This window comes from Dasypus novemcinctus, chromosome 1 (assembly GCF_030445035.2).
Source record: "Dasypus novemcinctus isolate mDasNov1 chromosome 1, mDasNov1.1.hap2, whole genome shotgun sequence".
Lineage (NCBI taxonomy): Eukaryota > Metazoa > Chordata > Mammalia > Cingulata > Dasypodidae > Dasypus > Dasypus novemcinctus.
Window position 1 is genome coordinate 129,397,899 of NC_080673.1, and position 22,492 is coordinate 129,420,390.

General features: G+C 45.7%; 2 protein-coding genes across 3 annotated transcripts in view; one reads left to right on the plus strand and one right to left on the minus strand.

Moving 5' to 3' along the window:
• SCARB2 (scavenger receptor class B member 2) overlaps positions 1–2,636 on the plus strand; it is a 92,862-nt gene extending 90,226 nt beyond the window's left edge. The window contains exon 12 of the mRNA XM_004472584.4: positions 787–2,636. Within this exon, the coding sequence (XP_004472641.1) occupies positions 787–825 (39 nt within the window). The 3' untranslated portion in view covers positions 826–2,636. The remainder of the gene's footprint in view (positions 1–786) is intronic.
• Positions 1,120–22,492, minus strand: part of LOC131278462 (uncharacterized) — a 48,746-nt gene continuing 27,373 nt past the window's right edge. For both annotated transcript variants that reach the window (XM_058296756.2, XM_058296753.2), the window contains exon 3: positions 1,120–14,773. In XM_058296756.2, coding sequence (XP_058152739.1) covers positions 13,808–14,773 — 966 coding nt within the window. In that variant the 3' untranslated portion in view covers positions 1,120–13,807. The remainder of the gene's footprint in view (positions 14,774–22,492) is intronic.

The window sequence follows — 22,492 nt, forward strand, 5'->3', positions numbered from 1 at the left end:
AAATGATGAGCAAGCCAAACCAGAGGTTCAAATCCCTTCAATGGGGCTAAATACCATCAACAAATATTCCTATAGAATCCTTTCTTAAATTCTCAGCAGCTTCACTTTTTGACAACAAAGACTTTTTTCCCCTAGCCACTTGAACAAGTATTGGAGGCAAATATGAAGTAGGAAATGAAGTAGGTTGAAACCATTTGAAGATATTAACTTGGATTTCCCTACTTTCCAGATTCTTCCAGTGTGCTTCTTACCCCATGCCAGTAACTTTAGCCTGAATGAAATATTTTGAATAAACTATTTTGCCACTTTTGTCTGTGTATGTTACTTCTAGTCCTACTTTGTACGATTACTGAGATTTCCATATGAACAGATGAAACCCTATGTAAATGCTACTACAATTAACCATATTCTTGTCTTTAACAAGCAAGTAATTATTGAGCACCTACCATCTCCCAGACATTGTTATCCAGTGGGTTTCAAGCCAGGAGGGAGAGAAATTCAGTAGGGTATAACAAGTATATAGCTTAGATACCAGACAAACACAGAGAAGGGGTACAACTCTGGTATTGGGGGCGGGGTGGTCAGGAAAGGCCCCCTTGAGAAGGTTAGGTCTGAATTATAAAGAAAGAGCAAGAAGAGACAGGCCAAGAGAGGAGGGCAGTGAGTGAGGACAAACTGCCTTTCCTCTTCCCACCACCACCACCACCACCACCTAAGTTTTCACATCTGGGGAAAAGTTTTTGACATGAAACCTAACTTTCCTGTCCTTTTTCTCCTGTGTCTCAGGGAACGGCAGATGAAAGAGCACCCCTCATACGAACTTAACCATCGAGCATGGCGAAGGAACCGTGTGCACTGTCCTATGCGGAATCATGGTGTACGGAAACCCTGAGCATCCTCACAGGCTTGTTGCCTGTTGTTGGGAGAAGGGAGAAGATCTGGTGCTGGCAAGTGTTGAGAGTATTCCAGCCAGCAGGTTAAAGAACAGGCTGGCATGCCTGGCCATCATGCTTTATAAAATCATATGGTCCCTGACAAATTGTTTTGTTTTTCATGTGTCTAGTAAGTATTTAATAAACACTTCTATAGGAATTTTTTTTTCCTGTTGGGTGCTGGTAGCTCCCAAAATGTATGGCCACTGTTGTGGTTATGATGTCTCTGCATCACTTGTTAATGCTACTTGGGCTAACCTTATTCAGTATGCTTTCTTCAACAGACTATGTGCTCAGAATACATATATACCATTTCATGTTGTGTTCCTCCATTCATTTCACACTAACCCAGAAATAAGCAGCTCGGAACCCAGGGTAAAATGGTAGCTTCATTCAGTACATCATTTAAGTGTATCTGATTTCCTCTTTTAAAAAGTCACGTATTTCATATTATGCTCATTTTCAGTTCATAATTCATCCAGGAAAACAACTCAGTCTTCTGGCTACTTTTATAATGGGTAGAAATCAAGAGGGGAAGAGGCTGGGTAAGGTGAGGGATAGGGTGGATGGTATAGGGGTCTATGAGTTGACATAAATACCTGAGGATTTTTTACTTGTACTTTTGTGTACTAAGAGAATGTACAAATAATGTTGGCAAGAAAAGTAAAGATGTTTCACATTGAGTAGAACTAAATGCTAGTTGTGGCACTTGTGAATCGTTAACTGTTTGAGTTAAAATGACCCTGATGTGGAAAGATGCTCCTGGGAAAATGTGATCAGTAATTGATCCCCCCTCTTCCCCCAATCCTTGCCAAATATAAAACTGTATTAACTAAAACACTATTGAGTGGTTATTTGTAAAATTATTTATGAATATAGGAAATTCTTCCATCCACTGCCTAAGTTACACATAAATTTCACAAAGTTTGACTATGAGGTATTTCTTTTGGGGCAGTCTTTAATTATTACATAAGGCAAACTACTTCTCAATAACTCTGAAGTTTTTTTTAGTAAGTATTCTCCTGAGATTCAGTTCCTTGCAGTGTTTTGTGGCTTGGTGTCACTCATCAAATAGAGAAAAATATACCCTATACTTCCTCTGACAATCATTTGATGACAGATGGAGGGGTTTTAAATTATTATGTGCAGAGTTCTTTAAAGAAAGGTCCCTTGGGATCACAAGCAGAACCACCTTTCTTCAGAAGCCCTCTTCACTTTACAGTATAATCTAACTCAGAGGGTTGGCAGCCATCTTATATCTAGTGTGCAGAATTCAAGCATAGTTCAGGGAATTTTCTTTGATTCTCAGAGTTTACCATTCATTTTTAATTAGGAACCTTACACAGTTATCTGGCAAAGGGTTTAGAGAATTTCTTAATTTATTTCTTCATGTTCTGAAAGATAACTAATAGTTAAATGGAACAAGTACTATACACCTAACCTCTATGGCAATTTTTACTTAAGGGAAGCTACTTTTTAATTTATATTGCTCGTGATATGAGTTCTGTGAAAGGGGACCCTCATACTTGACCCTCTGGGCTATTAACGGAATTAATTGCTTATGGTTATTAAAGAGAATCCTGATCAGAATGTTATTCATGTAGGTTACACATTGATTAATTTCATGTGATTCCTGACATGTTCTTTTCCTATCATTAATGCAAATAAAATGTTCCACTTAATAAAAAAAAACCTTATATAAAATTTCAGTGGAAATTGTGATGTTATCAGATGTCCAATTGCCTAAGGAGCGTCATCTGAAAAATGCTCTTTACTCTCTTCACAGATGCAGCCCTGAATAATACCCTTTGGGTAGCCTCTGATTTCAGCTCAGCTATGGTGGGCAATTACAGGCAGAATGGCAAGTCCCACTTTGAGCATGTCCCACACTCTTCTGCTTCAAGGGCTTTCTCTGGAGCCCTGGAAGCCCCCTCTGCCTTGACACAGGAACACAGGGGAGTTAATATCCATAGGGCAACCATCAATCAAAGGGGGCAGGAGCAAGCTGATAAATGCTCCAGTCCCCCAGAAGGATTGTGCCTTGATTGCCCACAGCGGTAACCTACGTTTTATTAGCTTTTCTTTATTCCTTGTCTCTTTCTTCTCCCTCACAGCCACTTTATCCAAAATACTTCACCTGCACTAACATCTTTAGCTAAGGTTCTGCTTCCAGGTGAACCCAAAAAAAGTACAAAAAAGTCCACCCAGAAGGCCTTGGTAGGAAAGAGAGCTATTACAGATGTACTGGGCTTTTTGTTTCTGGGAACACTTGGACTAAAGTGTTTAGTCCAAAAATTCAGATTACTTTTAAAAACTTTTCTATTCCATTAATGATTGCACCTTATTTCTGAAGTCAGAGTGAACCTAGTTCAGTCATAGAATGTCTAGTTCAATGTTACAAATGTCCTCATGTATAGGGACCCTTGATCCCTAGCCTAGGTCTTTCAGGGAATCCTAAATCTGATTTCTGCTCATACTTGTAACAAGGGAAGCTCCTTATATGTATTTAATACCCAAAAGTATATTGACACCTGGACATTTGTTACAAACGAAACCTAGTTTATTTCAAATCAGAGAGTAAGAAGAATCCAGAAAAGATTTTTTAAAGAATATTAATGAGAAGTGACATGTACTTCTGTCATTTAAAATATTAAGAAAGTATGGCACAGAATGAGTGGTACAGAATACACATAGCAGAAACGTATACACAATTAACACAAGATAGAGGTGGCATTCCCATTAATAACTGTATTCTCTTATTCAACTAATACATTTTTATTTAGTTATTTTTAAACAAGTCAATTTTATTGATACATATTAATAAAGCATACAATTCATCCAAAGTGTAAAACCAGTGGTATTTCATATAGTTGTGCATTCATCACTTCTGTCATTATTATTAGAGCATTTTCATTATTTCAGTAGTAAAAATAAATAACAAACAAGAAAATTCTTCACCTCTCAATATCTCTGTTTCCTCTGCCTGTACATAGCTGCTATTTCTGGCTATCCTTGCACAATTATTATTTATTAAGCAGTTTTATTGCATACTAAATGATCTATCCAATAGCTTTTAGAATAATCACAATGTTGTGCATTCACTGGTACAAAAAATTTTAAAACCATTTCATTACTCCAAAATGAGAAACTCCATACCCTTAGAATGCCTTCTCCAGCCCTACATAACCACTAATCTGATTTCATCTTCATAAATTGATTTATAAATCATTTACATTTTATATACTACTATTTGTGAACAATCTGAGGAGGATATCAGGGAAAAACATCCATTTACATAGCAAAAATAATAATAATAAGGGTTCAATACCTAGGAATCAAAAGAAGTACAGGACCTATATGCAGAAAGTCCTGAAGCAGAAAAAATCATACAATATGTTACACAATATATTTAGTTCATAGTAGCACAGTCATACAGTATTTGTCCTTTTGTGTCTGGCTTACTTTGCTCAACATGTCCTCCAGGTTGATCCATGCTGTCATATGCTTTACAACTTCATTTCTTCTTCCAGCTGCATAATATTCCCATTGTGTGAATACACCAGTTTGTTTATTCATTCATCAGTTGATTACCAACTTTTGGCAATCATGAATAACGCCACTGTGAACATTGGTGTGCAGATGTCTGTTCATGTCACTGTTCTCAGTTTTTCTGGGTATTTACCTAGTAATGGTATTGCAGAGTCACATGGCAACTCTATAGCCAACTTCTTTAGGAACTGCCAAACAGTCCTCCACAGTAGCTGTACCATCATTCTACATTCTCACCCACAGTGAATAAGTGTTCCTATCCCTCCAACACTTGTAATTCTAGGTCTTTTTAGTGGTGACCATTCTGATAGGTGTGAAATGATATCTCATTGTAGTTTTGATTGGCATTTCCTTAATCATTAGTGATGTTGGACATTTTTTCATATGTGTGTGTGTATGTGTGTTTTGCCATTTGTATTTCTTCTTTGGACAAATATCTATTCTTTTTTTTTTTTAAGATTTATTTTACTTTGTTTTATTTTATCCCCTAACCCCCCACAGATGGTTCTCTTGCCTGTCTACTCATTGTTTGCTTGCCTTCTGCAGAAGGCACTTGAAACTGAACCCGGAACCTCCCACATGGGAGGAGAATGCCCAGTGGCCTGAGCCACATCTGTTCCCTTCTATTCCAGTTTTTTGCCCATTTTTAAATCAGGTCATTTGTCTTTTTATTGTTGAGTTGTAACATCTCATATGTCATGGATATTAAATCTTTATTGGACATGTGATTTCCCAATATTTTCTCCCATTGAGTCAGCTGCGTTTTCACCCTTTGACAAACTCCTGTGAAGTGCAAAAGTGTTTAATTTTGAGGAGGTCCCATTTATTTTCTCTTCTGTTGCATGTACTTTAGGTGTAAGGTCCAAGAAAGAAACACCTACCAAAAGGTCTTTAAGATGTATCCCTGGGGGAGCAGATGTGGCCCAAGCAATTGGATGCCCATCTCCCACATGGGAGGTTCTGGGTTCAGTTCCCAGTACCTCCTAAAGATAGATGTGCATCTAGAAATATGCTGCAACTGCAACCATCTCAGGGTGGGGGAATAAAAAAAAAAAAAAAAAAAGATGTATCCCTACCTTTTCTCCTAGTAGTTTCAAGGTCCTGGCTTTTATTTTTAGATCTATCATCCATTTTGAGTTGATTTTTTTTTTTTTTACAGTTTTTTTTTTTGTCTTTAGTTTTTTAATATTACATTAAAAAAAATGAGGTCCCCATATACTCCCCACCCCCCTCACCCCACTCCTCCACCCATAACAACAATCTCCTCCATCATCATGAGACATTCGTTGCATTTGGTGAATACATCTCTGAGCACCGCTGCACCTCATGGTCAATGGTCCACATCATAGCCCACGCTCTCCCACAGGCAACCCTGTGGGCCACAGGAGGACATACAATGTCTGGTAACTGTCCCTGCAGCACCACCCAGGACAACTCTAAGTCCCAAAAATGCCCCCACATCTCATCTCTTCCTCCCATTCCCTACCCACAGCAGCCACCATGGCCACTTTCTCCACACCAATGCCACAATTTCTTTGATTACTAATCACAATAGTTCATGAATAGAATATCAGTAAGTCCACTCTAATCCATACTCTATTCCTCCATCCTGTGGACCTTGGAATGGTTATGTCCACTCCACATCTGTATCAAGAGGGGCCTTAGATTCCACATGGATGCTGGATGCAATCCTCCTGCTTTCAGTTGTAGGCACTCTTGGCTCCCTGGTGTGGTGGTTGACCTTCTTCAACTCCATGTTAGCTGAGTGGGGTAAGTCCAATAAACCAGAGTGTAGGAGCTGAAGTCTGTTGAGGCTCAGGGCCTGGCTATCACATGGTCAGTCCAGAGATTCAGGTCCCCTGGGTATATATTAAACCCCAGCACCAACTACAGTTCCGGTAAAAGTAACAGGAGAGATTTGTGAACAAAGATCACATCTGAGTCCAGCTCCATCACACAGAAACAAAAACTCCAAAGTAGGGCCAACTGACATGGCACTGAACTCCATTTGCCATGACCATAGAACCTGTGGGTCTCTGTAGCCCTCAGTAGAACCAATACCTGGGGTTGTATCTACTTTATCTGTCTCTGGGACTCTGCTGAGGTGTGCATAAGGGCAACCCCTCTGATAACCTCCTGGCTCTTTTTAGAGACTCATAGCCATATAAATTCATTGTCCTTTCCATTTCCCCCTTTGATTCAGGTCAAAAAGCATTTTTAACTCCTGGTATTATATGTAGATTGAGATATTCTGCTGGTCCAAATTGACCTTTTCATTCAAGGTCATTTTCTAGTTTCATCATCAGCTGGTACTTGGTAGTAATCCCTCAGCACCAGGGAGGCTCATCCCCAGGAGTCATGTCCCATGCTGGGGGGAAGGCAATGCATTTACATGCTGAGTTTGGCTTCGAGACTGGCCACATTTGATCAACACGGAGGCTCTCAGGAGGTAACTCTTAGGCACCCTGCAGCTCTAGGCCTTGTTCTTATTTTAGGTGCACAGGCTCATAAGCATAGTCATTAGTATCAAGGGCTCATTGTTGGACCTTCATTCTTTTTTGGTCTTTGCCGTTGCACTTGGGGGGATTGTTGCTGTTCCTTTAGGGACAGTGATAGAGCTCCCCTGGCTAAGAACTCAGCACTCCCTCAGTTGTTGTTTTTAATTGTATCCACTATGAAAATATCCAAACATTTTACGTACCCTGGATATATGCCCTGTAGGACTCCCTGCCAACCATGTGTCCCCTGTCAATAACATCCCACACCAGTATTCCTCCTCTGCCATTGTTGAACCTCTCTGTGATCCAAAACTTCTTGAAAAGTGAAGCCCAATATACTGCCAGGTTCCATTAATAGTAAAATGGAGTATAGTGATGAGTATAAAGGTTAGATATAGAATACATATTAATTTAGAAAAATTAAGGTAAAAATAAATGGGGGTATCAAAAAATTTAAAAATGCAAGAGCTTTGTTTTTGATGTTTGCCTTCCATCACTGCAATGAGTGTTGCCCTATATGCAAATTGGCAAGGCAACTACTTCTGTCTTTTCCTCAGTGTCTATGTCCTATTGAGTTGATTCTTATAGAGAGTGAGATAAGGGTCCGCTTTCATTCTTTTGGTTATATAAATCCACTTTTCCCAGCATCCTTTGTTGAAGAGAGTATTTTGTCCTGTTAACATGGACTTGGTAGATTTGTCTAAAACCAGTTGGTTGTAGAGGTGAGGGTCTATTTCTGGGCAATGAATTCTATTCCACTGATTGATGTGTCTATCTTTATGCCAGTATCATGCTGTTTTGAGCACTGTAGTTTTGTAATATGTTTCAAGGTCAGGCAGTGAAATTCCTCCCACATCACTTCTTTTTTAGAATGCTTTTGACTATTTGGGTGCACTTTCCTTTCCAAATGAATTTGGTAATTGCCTTTTCTACTTATATAAAATAAGCTATTGGATTTTTTATTGGTATTGCATTTAATAGACATCAGTTTGGGTAGGGCTTAAATCTTCATGATGATTAGTCTTCCAGTCCAAGAACATGGAATGTCTTTCCATTTGTTTAGGTCTTTACTGATTTCTTAGCATTGTTTTGCAGTTTTATGCATATAGGTCTTGTACTTCTTTGGTTAAGTTAATTCCTAGGTATTTGCATCCTTTTATTGCTATTGTAAATGGAATTTTTCTAATTTCTTCCTCAGATTGTTCTGTATGAGTGTACAAAAATACTGATTTTTACACATTGCTCTTGTATCCTGTCACTTTGCTGAACTCATTTATTAGCTCAAATAACTTTGTCAGAGACATTTCAGAATTTTCTAAACATAGGATCATGTCACCCACAAACAATGAGAGTTATACTTCCTCTTTTCCTATTTGGATGCCTTTAATTTTCTCTTCTTGACTAATTGATCTAGCTAGAACTTCTAGCACAATGTTGAGTAACAATGGTGATAGTGTGAATCCTTGTCTTGTTCCCAATCTTAAGAGGGAAATCTTTCAACCTTTCTTCATTGGGTATGGTGTTTGGTGCCTTTTTTTAAAAAAAAAACTTTAGTTGTTGTTTTCTTATTGTTGTTTGCACAATCTGTTTCTGTTTGTCTTCCTTGTTTCTTTAGGAGGTGCCAGGAACTGAACCCGGCCCTCCAATGTGGCAGGGAGGGGCCTAATTGCTTGAGCCACCTCTGTTCCCTGCTTTGTTGTGTCTCTCATTGTTTTTCTTTTTGTATCTCTTGTTGTGTTATCTTGTTGCATCAGCTTGCCATGCCTGCCCACCTTGCCAGCTCACTATCTTCTTTAGGAGGCACTGGGAACTGAACCAGGGACCACCCATGTAGTAGGCAGGAGCCCAATCGCTTGAACCACATATGCTTCCCTCATAGGCCTTTTATCATTTTGAGGAATTTTCCTTCTTATCTTTCCTTCTTTCCTATCTTTTATCAAGAAAGGATGCTGAATTTTGTCAAGTACCTTTTCTGCATTGATTGAGCTCATGTGGGTTTTTTCCTTCAATTTGTTAGTTTGGTATATTACATTGATTGATTTTCTTATGTTGAACCAGTCTTGCTTACCAGGAATAAATCTTACTTTGTAGTGATGTGTAAGTCTTTTGATATGCTGCTGGATTCGATTTCCAAGTATTTTGTTGAGAATTTTTTCACCCATATTCATTAAAGAACTTGGTGTGTAATTTTCTTTTCTTGTAGTGTTTTTTTCTGGCTCTGGTATTATGGGTATGTTGGGTAATTTTCCCTCCCTTTCGATTTTCTGGAAGAATTTAAACAGGATTGATGACAAATCTTTTCTAAATTCTTGGTAGAATTGACCCGTGAAGCCAACTGGTCCTGGACTTTTCTTATTGGGAGATTTTTGATAACAGTTCTTGTATTACTTGTAGCATCAGTGTAGGTGTTTGTGCATTTCTAGGAATTTGTCCATTTCCCCTAGGTTGTCCAGGTTGTTGGCACACAGTTTTTCATAATATCTTCTTATAATCCTTTTTGTTTCTGTGGAGTCAGTAGTAACTTTCCCCTGCATTTCTCATTGTACTTATTTACATCTTCCTCTTTTCTGTTAGTCTAGCTAGGGGTTTGTCAATTTTATTGATCTTCTCAATTTTGTTGATTTTCTCTTGTTTTTTTTGTGTGCTCAATTTCATTTATTTCTGTTCTAATCTTTATTATTTCTTTCCTTCTGTTTGTTTTGGGATTGGTTTGCTATTCTTTTTCTGGTTTCTCCAGTTGTTGTTAAAGCTTTGATTTTAGCTCTTCTTTTTTAATATAGGCATATAGGTCTATAAATTTCCCTCCTAAGACTGCCTTCCCTGTTTCCCATAAGTTTTGATAAGTTTTTCTCATTTTCACTTGTCTCAGTTACTTTACTGAGTTCACTTTGCAATTTCTTTTTTGACCCACTGATTATTTAAGAGTGTGTTGTTTAGCCTCCACACATTTGCAAATTTACCTCCTTCCTGTCTATTATTGATTTCCAGTTTCATTCCATTATGTTCTGAGAAGGTGCTTTGTATAATTTCATTTTTTAAAATATTTATTGAGAGCTGCATTGTGACCTAATATGTGGTCTATCCTAGAAAAAAATCAATGGGCACTTCAGAAGAATGTATAACCCATTGAGTTTGGGTGCAACATTCTATATATTTCTGTTAGGTCTAACTTGTTTATCATATTGTTCAAGTTCTCTGTTTTCTTGTTGATCTCCTGCCTAGTTGTTATACCTAATGATGTGAGTAGTGTGTTGATGTCTCCAGCTGTTACTGTAGAGATGCTTATTTCTCCCTTCAGTTCTGCCAGAGTTTGCCTCATGTATTTTGGGGAACCCTGGCTAAATGCATAGTTATTTATGACTGATATATCTTCTTGGTGTATTGTACCTTTTACTAATAAATAATGGCCTTCTGTATCTGATAACTTTTTTGATTTAAAGTCTGTTTTGTCTGCTCTTTTTTTGGTTACTGCTTGCGTGGACTATCTTTTTCCAACCTTCCACTTCCAGCTGGTGTGTATCCCTGGGTCTAAGGTGAGTCTCTTGTAAGCAGCATATAGGCTCATGTTTTTTTATCCATTCTGTCAGCCTACATCTTTTGATGGGGGAGTTTGGTCCATTCACATTCAATGATATTACTATAAATGCATTATTTATTTCCTCCATTTTATTGTTCAGTTTTCATATGTTATATCTTTTTTTGTCTTTCATATCTTTTTGTCTTTTTTACTCTTTTGGTTATCCTTTCTGCTAGTCTTTCTTCAATACTCTCCCCCCAAGTCCCTCTCTACTGTCTTTTTCTTTTAGGCTATAAGGCTTTCTTTAATATTTCCTGCAAAGGTGGATTCTTTCTGTGAACTCTCTCAGTTTGTTTGTTTGTAAATATTTTATATTTACCTTCATATTTGAAGGTCAATTTTGCTGGATAAAGAAGTCTTGGTTGCCAGTTTTTCTCTTTCAGTATCCTAATTATATCATACCACTGTCCTCTTGTCTCCATGGTTTCTGATGAATAGTCTGCACTCTTACTGGACATGCCTTGTATGTGATGGTTTGCTTCGCCCTTGCTGCTCTCAGTATTTCTTTATATCTTTGATGTTTGCCATTCTGAGTAGTATATTGCTTGGAGTAGGTCTATTTGCATTTATTGTGACTGGGTTATGTTGCACTCCTTGGACATATAAGTTCATTTCTTTCATGAAATGAAAGTTGGGAAATTTTAAGCTAGTAATTTCTTCAAATATTCTTTCTCCCCCTTTCCCTTCTCTTCTTCTGGAATGCCCATGACACATATGTTATTGCATTTCTTGTTGACATTCATGAAAAAATGAGTACCTGCTCAATTTTTTCCATTCTTTTCTTTCTTCAATTTCAGCTGTTCTATCTTTGGTATCACCTATGATTTCTTCTGTCATTTCAAGTCTGCTTTTGTATTCCTCTTATGTATTTTTTATCTCACCTATTGCATCTTTCATTCCTATGAGCTCTGTTACTTTTCTATTCGGGTTTGTCCTTGCTCAATGTCTTCTTTCTTTTTTTTTTAAGAATTTGTTTGTTTGTCTCACCTCCCCCCTGCCCCCCAGTTGTCTGCTCTCTGTGTCCATTCACTGTGTGTTCTTCTGTGTCCACTTGTATTCTTGTTAGCGGCACTGGGAATCTGTGTCTCTTTTTGTTGCATCATCTTGCTGGGTCAGCTCTCCGTGTGTGCAGACCCAATCCTGGGCAGGCTGTACATTTTTCCATGCAGGGCAGCTCTCCTTATGGGGCACATATGGGGGACACTCTTGTATGGCACAGCATTCCTTGCGTGCATCAGCACTGCACGTGTGTTGCACTGCTCCCGCTGGTTGCGGAGCTCAGCTGGCTCAGGGAGAGCTTCCGGGGGGCCGGGGGCCCTTTGAGCCGGCAGCAGGCTGCTCAAGGTGTGGTGGGAACACGCAGCGTGATAGAAGAACGCCACGGAGACGAGGACTGTGCGCAGGTCTGCTTTATTGAGGAAGTGCACTTGGTTATATAGTGTCGGGTGAGGGAGGGGTTAGTGCAGGGGTGGGCTAGCTACAGGGTGGCGGTGGATAGGTGGGTAAGGGCGGATGGCTATGAGGTAAGCAGTGGCTAAGGAGGGAGGCAGATTACATGTTGGCAATGTGGGCGGGAACAAAGGCTAGGAGGAGGGGTGAGGGGAGGCAGCAGCATAAGCTGCTGCTAAAGAGGGCTATGGTGTAAGGAGGTTACTAATGGCTAGCGGGCAGGGGAAGTGAGGTGGGGAACAATTGTTCCCTTTTTTGTTTTTGTGGGGAAGGGAATGGAGAGAGGAGGAGGTGATTTTGGCCGTGCACCGAGGTCAAAGGAGCCCTCGCAGTTGGGCAGGCATGACCAGTGAGGGGGGGCGGGTGGTACGGCCCAAGATCCCCTCTACACAGAGGGCGGTACACCCATGCCTGTGGGTCAGGCGGACGGCACTGGGCCCTAGTGCGTGTCCGTCTTTGCCATTCCCAGCGAACGGACTCCTGACTGGGTGGCTGGCGGGGCGATGGGAATATGGGGACAGTTGGGGAGGGGGCAGGGAGGCAAGGAGGGCGGCGACTGGGGTGTGGGCCGGTGTAGACAGGTGAGGTAACGATGGTGGTGGGCGGAGAAGGCCCGAACGGGCGCAGGCGGATGGCTAGGCGAGTCTGGAAGTGCTCTGGGTGGATTCTGAAAGACAAAGGAGAAGGGCACGGGGGGAAAGAGGAGGGGGTTTATAGGGGGGTGGTATGGGCTGCGCGGGTGCGGCCTGCACGACCCAGAGGGTTTTCGTTGGTGGCGAGGCGTTGGTAGTGAACTTGCACGAAGGAGCTGAAGACTGCGTTTGCTTGATCTTTGGCGAGACGGACTATCCTTCGGACAGCCCAAGGTCCCACTGTAAGGGCTAAAATGAGAACAATAAGCAGGCCTAAAAAGGGGAGAAGGTACGGGAGGAGAGTGTGGAAGAGATTAGGAAAATAGTTTGCATTTTCTCGCTTTCGGCGGCGCCTGTCAAGTCCCTCTTGGACCTTTTTTAGATTGTCTTCGGCCAGGCCGGTGGAATTGGCGTAAATGCAGCATTCTTCTCCAAGGGCGGCGCATAGGCCCCCTACTTTAATAAGGAGAAGGTCAAGGCCACGACGGTTTTGGAGGACTACTTCGGAGAGGGAGTTGAGGGAGTCTTTGAGGTATTTGACTGCATCTCGGAGGTAGGTGATGTCTTCATCAACGGCTTGTCTGAGCGAGGAAAAAGCAGAGGACTGTGTGGCGAGGGCAGCGATGCCAGTGCCTGCCCCTGCAAGGCCTAGGATGGTACCCACTGTAAGGATGGCAGTGATAGGCTCTCTTTTTTGGACATGGGTGGGAAGCTCGTGCCGTTGAAGAGAGGAGAAGAATTCGTCGTCACTATGGAAGAGGACTCGAGGGGCTAGGAAGATGAGTAGGCAAGTTTCATTAGTGGCGTTGAGCGTGGCGACGCTGAGGCAGGGGGTTAGTCTGGTGGAGGTGCAAAGCCATTGGGAAGTGTTATGTGGGATTAAAAATTTGGTGAGAACGTTGGGAGAGGAATAGTTGGAGCAGGCGCTTAGTAGGGGATGGGGACCTTGACGAGAATGTACACAGTGTCTGGTGGAGGAAACAGATTGAAAGGTCAAAGGGATAGAGGAGACATTCCAATTGCATTTGGTAGGGTTCTGATTGGCGGATTCGGTGAAGGAGAGGTTGGTAGCGATAGGTTCATAGAGAGGGAGAGAGGGGGAGAGACAGAGCCAACAGTTTCGAGTTAGGTTGGGGTGAGAGGCGTTTAGAGAGGTATATGCAGCGTTGATCAGTTTAATGAGGGGTTGGAGTATCGCACAGGGGGCAAGCGAGGCTTAGGGGCATGAGAGCTGAGGGAGGTGCTGGCAGGGGAGGTGCCAGATGGAGAGGGAGAGGGAAGTTGAGCCTTAGGGGAGTCGAGAACTCGATTTGGACCGATGGCAGAGGAACGTGTTGAGGTGGTTGTATGGCGCTTTTGTATAGTGAAGAGGCTGCCGTGGTGGTAACCATGTGCATATAGGCGAGCTCCCCACGTGCGGCCAGTCAACCATTGATCATCATTGGGATTTTTGATTGAAAACGTGATGCCGGCAGACAGGCTGGTTTGTAGGGGGGTGGTGCTTGAGAGAAAGAGATGGGGATCTTTGTTTGGGGCTCCGGACCAGCCGTAGGCTATTGTTTCACAGCCCCATGCGGGGCAGAAGAAATTTGTCGGATCTTGGCAGCCAAGGGTGGAAGCAGGGCAAATATAGAAACCAGTGGCGGATGAGACTATAGTTTCCTTGCGAGTGGGGCCAAGTTTTTCACAATTGACAAAGGAGCGCAGATTGGCTATTTGACGCTTGGGCTGGAAGCCGGGGAGCTGACAAAAGGGGAGGGTAAAGGAGGGGGCGCCTACAGTCACATTGAAGGAGATGAGTTTGTCAAACTGAGAGAGAGTCCAGTTGAAAGGTTGGTGATTCGGGTTGGCGGTAGTGGAGGAGGCGAGAGAAAGCATGATGATGAGGATGTGAAGGAGGATGGGAGTATTCTGGGCAGGGGGAGTGGTAGAGGATGCCTGGGCACGGGCGAGCCGGAAGAGGCGAAGTATTTGCGGCTGGAGGAGATCCTCAGGGCTATTGATGGTTAACTGGTGCATGCGATGGGCAAGGAGGCGGCAGCGGCGGCGTTCACGGCGGGTGAGCCGAGGAGTAGGCTCTGGGCTGGGCGCTGATGGGCGGTTAGGCGAATCTGAAGGCGAGGTGGTGGGCGGCATCTGCAAAGATAAGAAGAGGAGAATGGGGAGGGGAGGAGAAGGAGAGAGGAAAGGAGTTTGACTCTTATCTAAGGCATAGGGGCGTTGTTGGTGGGGTTGGGGTCTCCGGTTGGGAGATTAGCCGGACTGCGAGGAGTGAAGGGTTTGATAAGTCGGCTCGAGACCCAAATAGGTTGTGGCTCTGATTCCGGGAAGACACAGGTGAATCCACGTCCTTGGGTCAGGAGCGGTACAGGTCCGTTCCACTTATTTGTGAGCGGGTCGCGCCAAAGAACGAGGGGCGTGGGGGTGGGCCGAAAGGAAGGCCCCCAGTTCTTGTGGATAGGTGATAGTCCCTCAGAGTCAAAAGTCATTAAGTTGTGCTGGATGAGCATTTGTGTGACAGTCTCGTGGGGGGTGAGGCGAGGTTGCGTGTTTCTGATTTTCTGGATGAGGCTTTTGAGGGACTGATGGGCGCGTTCAACGAGCCCTTGTCCTTGTGGGTTGTATGAAATGCCGAAGTGATGGGTGATATTGTAAAGCTTAAGGAAGCTGGCAAAGGCGGTGCTCCGATAGGTGGGGCCGTTATCAGTTTTTAGGTCCCATGGAACACCCATGAAGAGGATGGCTTCCCTGAGCGCTTGGATGGAGTACTTGGCCGACTCTCCAGGGAGGGCAGTGGCATAACAAAGGTGTGAAAAGGTATCTATTGCAACGTGGAGGTATTTCCATCGGCCAAATTGTGGGACATGGGTAACGTCGAGTTGCCATCTGGAGTTAGGGCGCAGTCCACGGGGATTAACCCCTTGGGGCTGAAGCGGGCCCAGGGGCAACAAGGGGGCGCACAAGCGACACGCATGCACCAGATGCTTGCAGGTTTCAATAGACAGATCTGGAAGAAGTCGATGTAAGGCGGGCGCTCCAAAGTGGAAGCGCGCATGTAATGTTTTGGCTTGGTTGATAAGGTCCCCAGCTATCGTGGCCGGGGCCACTGCGTGAAGGGAGATTGTTTGGACTGCTTGGTCGGCTAGGTGATTGCCGTGGGCTAGAGGGCCGGGGAGGCCAGAGTGGCTCCTAATGTGGGCAATAAACCAGGGGTGTCGACGCTCTTCAAGCAGGCTTTGAAGGGTAAGGAGAGCCGTGTTGATGGAGTCTGGGTTGGAATTGATGGGTGCTAGGAACGCTGAGAAGGCGAGAACCTGGCAAACTTGCAGGCAATAAAGGCTGTCAGTGAAGATGTTTACCGGGCGGTCGGCAAGGAGGTGGAGGGCTAGGGTAATAGCTCGGAGCTCGGCGACCTGTACGGAGGACTGATGGGGATGAGCATGACAGCAGGGCCGAGGGTGGTTGGGGCAGTAAATGATCGCTGCAAATTTGCATTTGGAGGCATCTGTAAAAGCATCGGTAGCGTTGGGAAGAGGCTTTGAGGATGGGAATGGGAAGTGGTTAGGCGCTGCTATAGGGAGCAGGCGTAGGCCTTGGAGGAGCCGGTGTTGCGGGAAATGGTTGTCGAAAGTTCCTGAAAACATAAGGAGAAGTGCCTGCATGTCGGGGGATTCTCTGAGAAGGAGGCTAACTTGTTGGGCTGTGAGGGGCCAGACAACAGAGTCAGGCTGGCGGCCAAAGTGATGGGTGGCGCGCTCGACAAGAGCAGTGGCAAGCTGGATGAAGAGAAGCGACTGTGGACTGATTTTCCGAAGCTTGCTCTTGGCTAGATGGGCCCAGAGAAGCGGTCCATCCTGCCAGAGGAGGCCGGTGGGGGTACCTCGTGTGGGAAGGACTAGGCCCAGCATTGGCCTGTCGGGGTTGAATCGCTGTAACTCGCAATCCGAAGGGCATCGTTGATATATCCGATTGCGTCGCTTGCTTCCTGGGTGAGATGAATTCTTTTTGACGGCGCCTGCGAGGGAGGGCCAGTGGTGCATAGAAGTCTATATAAAGGCTGTAGCTGGTCAGTGGTAACTGGCAGAGCTGGGCGGAGCCAGTTAATTTGGCCGCAGAGCTGCTGGAGCTCATGGAGTGTTAAAGTCATTGGAACATTGATTACTGGCGCTTGAGGGGTTACAGTTTCTGAGATTTCGAAGCCCAGAAACTGGAATGGAGGGTGTGTAGCTACCTTCTCTTGGTTAACGGTGAGGCCAATGTGTTGGAGGTTTGTGAGTAATTGGTTGACGATAGAATGCAAGTTCGATTTTTCTGGGTGAGCTACAAGGAGATCGTCCATGTAATGAACAATGGTGGCTTGGGAGCAGAGAGGCTGTACTGCTGTATGTACAAACAGTTGGCAAATGGCCGGGCTGTTTTTCATGCCCTGGGGGAGGACTTTCCATTGAAATCGCTGGGCGGGCCTCTGGTGGTTGGGCTGGGGCACCGTGAACGCAAACTTTGGGCGGTCATCAGGGTGAAGAGGAATGGAGAAGAAACAGTCTTTGATGTCAAGGACGGCTATGTGCCAATGTCGCGGGATAGCTGAAGGGTGTGGCATACCTGGCTGCGGGGAGCCCATTGGCTTGATGTGTTTATTGAGCTCACGTAGGTCATGAAGGAGCCGTGGCTTGCCGGACTTCTTGATGATGAAGAAGATAGGAGTGTTGTATGGGCTGATGGAGTGCTCAATGTGACCAGCACGGAGCTGCTCATCTACGAGGCCTTGAAGAACAGCGAGCTTTGAGACAGTCAAAGGCCATTGCTCCACCCAAATGGGTTCCTCTGTGTCCCATTGCAGAGGAACGGGTGCGGGGGGTTGAACGCGAGCAATGGCCGAAACTATTGGGGGGACGGCGACGGCTGAGACGTGGAAAGGATAGCCCCTGTTTGGTGGAGAATGTCGCGGCCCCACAGGATTTGGGAAACTTCTTTAAGGATGAGTGGACGGAAGAAGCCTTGCTGTCCTTCAGTGTCTTGCCAAGAGATGTCTCTGGCTGCTTGCTTGGATGTGGACTGGCCGGTGGCCCCGATGACGAGAGGCCCGTCGACGAGTGGAATGCCTTCAGCCTGGTCTAGCGGTATGCAGGAGATTTCAGCACCGGTGTCTAGAAGTCCGGTCATCCATTTTCCATCCACGCAGACAGTGAGGAGAGGCTTTTCCGTGGGCGTGATGGGGACGGACCATTGGATGTTTACGGGCGTGGCTGGTGACGAGTTGGCACGCTGGCATTGGGTGGGGCCTCTTGGTTGCGGGGCTGAGGCTTGCCCCCATGTCCGTTTAAAGGCTGGCGATTGGGGTTGGTGGCACGGCAGTCGCGGGCCCAATGGTACCCTTTGCCACAGCGTGGGCAGGGGGTAGATGGCAGACGAGGGGCGCGCGTTGTGGCTGACGGGCCTGGAGGTTCGGGTACAGGGTGACTGACTGGACGGTTGGTGCACTGTCTAGCATAGTGGCCGAGTTCCCCGCAGCGGAAGCATTGGTTGGAGGCTTGAACTGCGGCGACAACAGCGGCGGCCATGGCAGAGGCTTGGCTGGAAACGCCGGAGCAGGCAAGGACCCAGTCGTGGAGGGGCTTATCGCACAGCGGGCGGATGATAGCTTTACATGCAGGGTTAGCGCCCTCTTGTAGGAGGTCTTTGATGAAAGATGTTTGGGCCTGAGCTCCGACGACCTTACGCTCGGCGGCTGCTTGCACCCGGGCAACAAAGTCATTGAAGGGCTCCTCAGGTTTCTGGAAAAGCTTAGTTAAGGGCTCCGGAGCGGAGGCAGCGCAGGAGCGGAAAGCTCTGAGTGCGCATTCCCGAAGCTGGACAAAGAAGCCGGGCAGAAGGCCTATGTAGGCCTGAGGCTGGGTGAAACGACCGTGGCCGAGGAAGGCGTTGGCCGGGAAGGTGATGCCGGCACGCGCGTTTTCGGCGATCTGTGTCTCGCAGAATGAGCCAAAATGAGCGTGCCAATCGACAAATTGGCCGGGCATTAGCGTGCCCCGAGCGAGGGTGATCCAATCATAGGGGACACAGCGGGGGACGGCCATGCGCTCAAGAATGTCTTGCGCATGAGGGCTGGCCAACCCATCTTCCTTAATGGCTGTTCTAAGGGCCTGCATATCTTTGGGTGAGAAGGGGATCCAAATCTGTGGGTTAGCTGGGCTCCGGACAGGGTTTAGAGGGAACATATCGGCAAGCGGGGCAGTAGGAGGGCGGAGAAAAGCACCGTCGGCGTCTGGCTGAGGCATGTTAGGGTGGTCGCTAGGATCATCATCGTCACCGGTAAAGGGGGGCTGAGGGGTAGCCCACGGGGAGAATGCTCCCGGATAGAGGTAAGATGGCGGCTGGCTAGCGTAAGATGGCGGCACGGCCGGAAAAGGAGGGCAGTTGTAAGGCGAGTTCCGAGAAGAAGCAGGAAGGGGTGGGGCGGTGGATTGGTCCCTTTTTCCGGCTGGAGCCGGCCAAGATGGCGGAGCAGTTGCATCATTTCCGGGTGCAGATAAAGATGGCGGCGCAGCCCTATCCGGTGGTGGAAAAGATGGCGCCGAAGGAGCTTCCGGCTTAGCGGAAGATGGCGGCCATGCATTTTCCGGGGCAGGACCGAATGTTGACTGAACAGGAAGAGGCGGGTAGAGGCGGGACGAGGGCATAGGCGAAGGAGGAAGTGCGCCATGTTTATCAGGCGCGGAGGGAGACTTCCTTTGTTTGGAGGAGGAAGAAGGCGGAAGTTCTACATCTTGCTCAGCGTCTGCGTCAGAGGCGGCGGGGGGGTCTAGCTCAAGGGCGGCCTCGAGCTGAGCGGAGAGAGAGCGGGTTTCGCAGTCATCGGGCGGGTCAGGGCCAGTGGGGGGGGGCTCCTCGGAGGGAGCGCAGACAAGCGACTCGGCGGGAGACGGGATGCCTTGCAGGCAGGCGCGGATAGCAACTAAGGCTGGGATGAGTCCGGGGGGAAATTGCTTACGCTCATGTTCCATGGCAGAGGTAACACGGGCAATAAGAGTCTCATAAGTCTTAGGGCTCCATAGAGTACAAGTGGCGAGCCACGGATTGAAAGGAAGAAGTAAGTCCCAGTACCGCTGCAGCTGCCGAACCGAAACTCGAACGTTATTGGTCTCTAGGAGGGCGGCGAGTGCGCGGACCTGGGGAACCTGCCGGGACGAGAGGGAGGCTCCCATCTTTGAGCGACGGGGGGGGGGTGAGAGATGCCGGAGAGTCCCTACCTTGAGCGGCGGCGTGGGGGGACGGCGATGGGCCCCACGTGTTGGGCGCCACACGTGGGCCAGCTTTACCACACGGGGCAGGAGGCCCTGGGTTTGAACTTTGGACCTCCCACATGGTAGGCAGATGCTCTATCCATTAAGCCAAATCTGCTTCCCTGCTCAATGTCTTCTTTTTTTTAAAAATTTATTTCTCTCCTTACTCACCCCACCCCCCAGTTGTCTGCTCTCTGTGTCCATTCACTGTGTGTTCTGTGTCCGCTTGTATTCTTGTCAGCAGCATGCGGAATCTGTGTCTCGTTTTTTGTTGTGTCATCTTGCTGCATCAGCTCTCCGTGTGTGCAGCACCATTCTTGGGCAGGCTGCACTTTTTCTCGCTGGGCAGCTCTCCTTACGGGGTGTACTCCTTGTGTATGGGGCTCCCCTGCGTGGGGGCACCCCTGGGTGGCACGGCACTCCTTGCGCGCAGAAGCACTGCGCATGGGCCAGCACATCACATGGGTCAGGAGGCCCTGGGTTTGAACCTTGGACCTCCCATGTGGTAAGCAGACACCCTATCTGTTGGGCCAAATCCACCTCCCTCAATGTCTTCTTGATGCCATTTATCTCTTTAGCCATATTGTCTTTCAACTCATCACTTTGATTTTGGACATTTGTGTGCATCTTGTTGAACAGTTGTCTCAAATCCTTTGTCTCTTCTGGGGATCTGATATATTCCTTTTCTTGGGCGATGACTTCCATTGTCTTAGTATGGCTTGTAACTTTTTGCTGATATCTAGGCATCTGATTAGGATGGTAGTTTACTCAGATGCTCAATTTCTCTTCCTTTCGTAAGGATTTAGTGGTGGGAGGCTGTGTGTTATTGCTGCTGTTTGATTCTTGGTTCAACCTGGATCTTAGGATTGTCTTGTTAGTTGCTCAAAACTGGATTTTGGACCCAGTAATGGGTTGCCAACCACCTCCTAGGAGCTTGAGGAGGGAGACTTTAAAGACTGGAAAAAGCCTCTCTTACTTTTAATTTCCTCACTTGCACTTCCTTGGTCTGCCAGCAGTTGGCACACATTGGCAGTGCCTGCTCAGAGTGTGTTTGTTGAAACACAGACTGGATCAATGTGATATACGTTCTGCCTGGAGGCTAAGAGCCTTGTAATTCAAACTTTCTCAGAGACAGTTCTCCAACCTCTGCTGACAGCCTCCTCCCTTTTCCTGGGAAGGACTGGTGGAACATATTGTGGGTCAAAAGCTGAGTCAGCCTTAGGCTGTGTTCCTCTTTGCCCTTTCCTGGGGAGGTGGATCCCTGGGGCCGCCTTTGTCTGTAGTCATGAGCCTTGAGGCCTGAGTATTCAAAAGTGTCTTTAGTGTGGACAGGGTGCCGACAGTAGCAGCTGCCGCTTTTTTATTCACAGTTTGCTGTTGCAACTCTTTTCCTCTGTGTCTCTCTCTTCTGGGCAGTGTCCAGCCTTCCCTTGATGTCCTAAACCAGAAGACTTCTTTCCAGTCCGTTTCTGCCGGTCCTCTAGCTATTTTTCTGGGAGAAAAGAGTCCCATGTGTTTCTAGTCCGCCATCTGCTGGACGTCTATATATTTTTACCTTTAAACAACTTTGTTGAACTATAATTTGTATTTCATAAAATTCATCAGTTTTCAATGATATGATTCAATGATTTTTATTAAATTTAGAGATGTATAACCATCACCATAATCCAGTTTTAGATCATTTTCAAGATCCTCCATGCCTGTTTACAGTTAATCCTGGTTCCCACCCCAGCCCCAGGCAACCAATAATCTACTTTGTCTCACAGATTTGCCTTTTCTGGATATTTCATAGAAATAGAATCATAGAATATGTGGTCTCTGGGGCCTGGTTTCTTTCTACATTATATCTTTGTATTCAACTAATTTTATTGAGCACTTATTTTATGCCAACCACTGTATGCTAACCTACTGGCAACCAAGAGGATACATACAGAGTTTATGATCTAGGGAGAAATCAGACAATAACAAATAATCATACAAATAAATGTAAAATTTTAAGTGTCATGATGCTTGGGAACATGACTGGGCATTCAGAGTTGGTTTGACTGAGAATGAAGAATAAGAGTTAATTGGGCAAAGGGCAAAGCATTTCAGACAGAGGGAATAGGATGATCTGCCTGGCAGGGGGTGGATTATGTTTAATACAAGTGATTAAGAAAATGTTTGGCTAGAGTTCAGAAAAGTTTTTATTCTAAGACCAAGGGACTGTCACAGTCTCCACTGCTAGGGTGAGGAAGGCACCAGTTTCATGAAAAGCTGAGTGTGATTACAGCCCCTCATCTAGAAGAGGGAAACCTGCAGTTCCAGCCAGCTCATTCTCCAGGTAACCCAAAATGAACTGCCAAGGTCTTAGACAGTTCAGCTTACTGCACTACAGGGCCTACTGCAGTAGTCTACACCAGGGGTTGGCAGATTTTTTCTATAAAGGGCCAGATAGTAAATAAGGGGTTGGCAGACTTTTTCTATAAAGGGCCAGATAGTAAATAGTTTCAGCTTTGAGAGCCATATGGTCTCTTTTGCAATTACTCAATTCTGCCCTTGTAGCATAAAATCAGTCATAGACAATATGTAA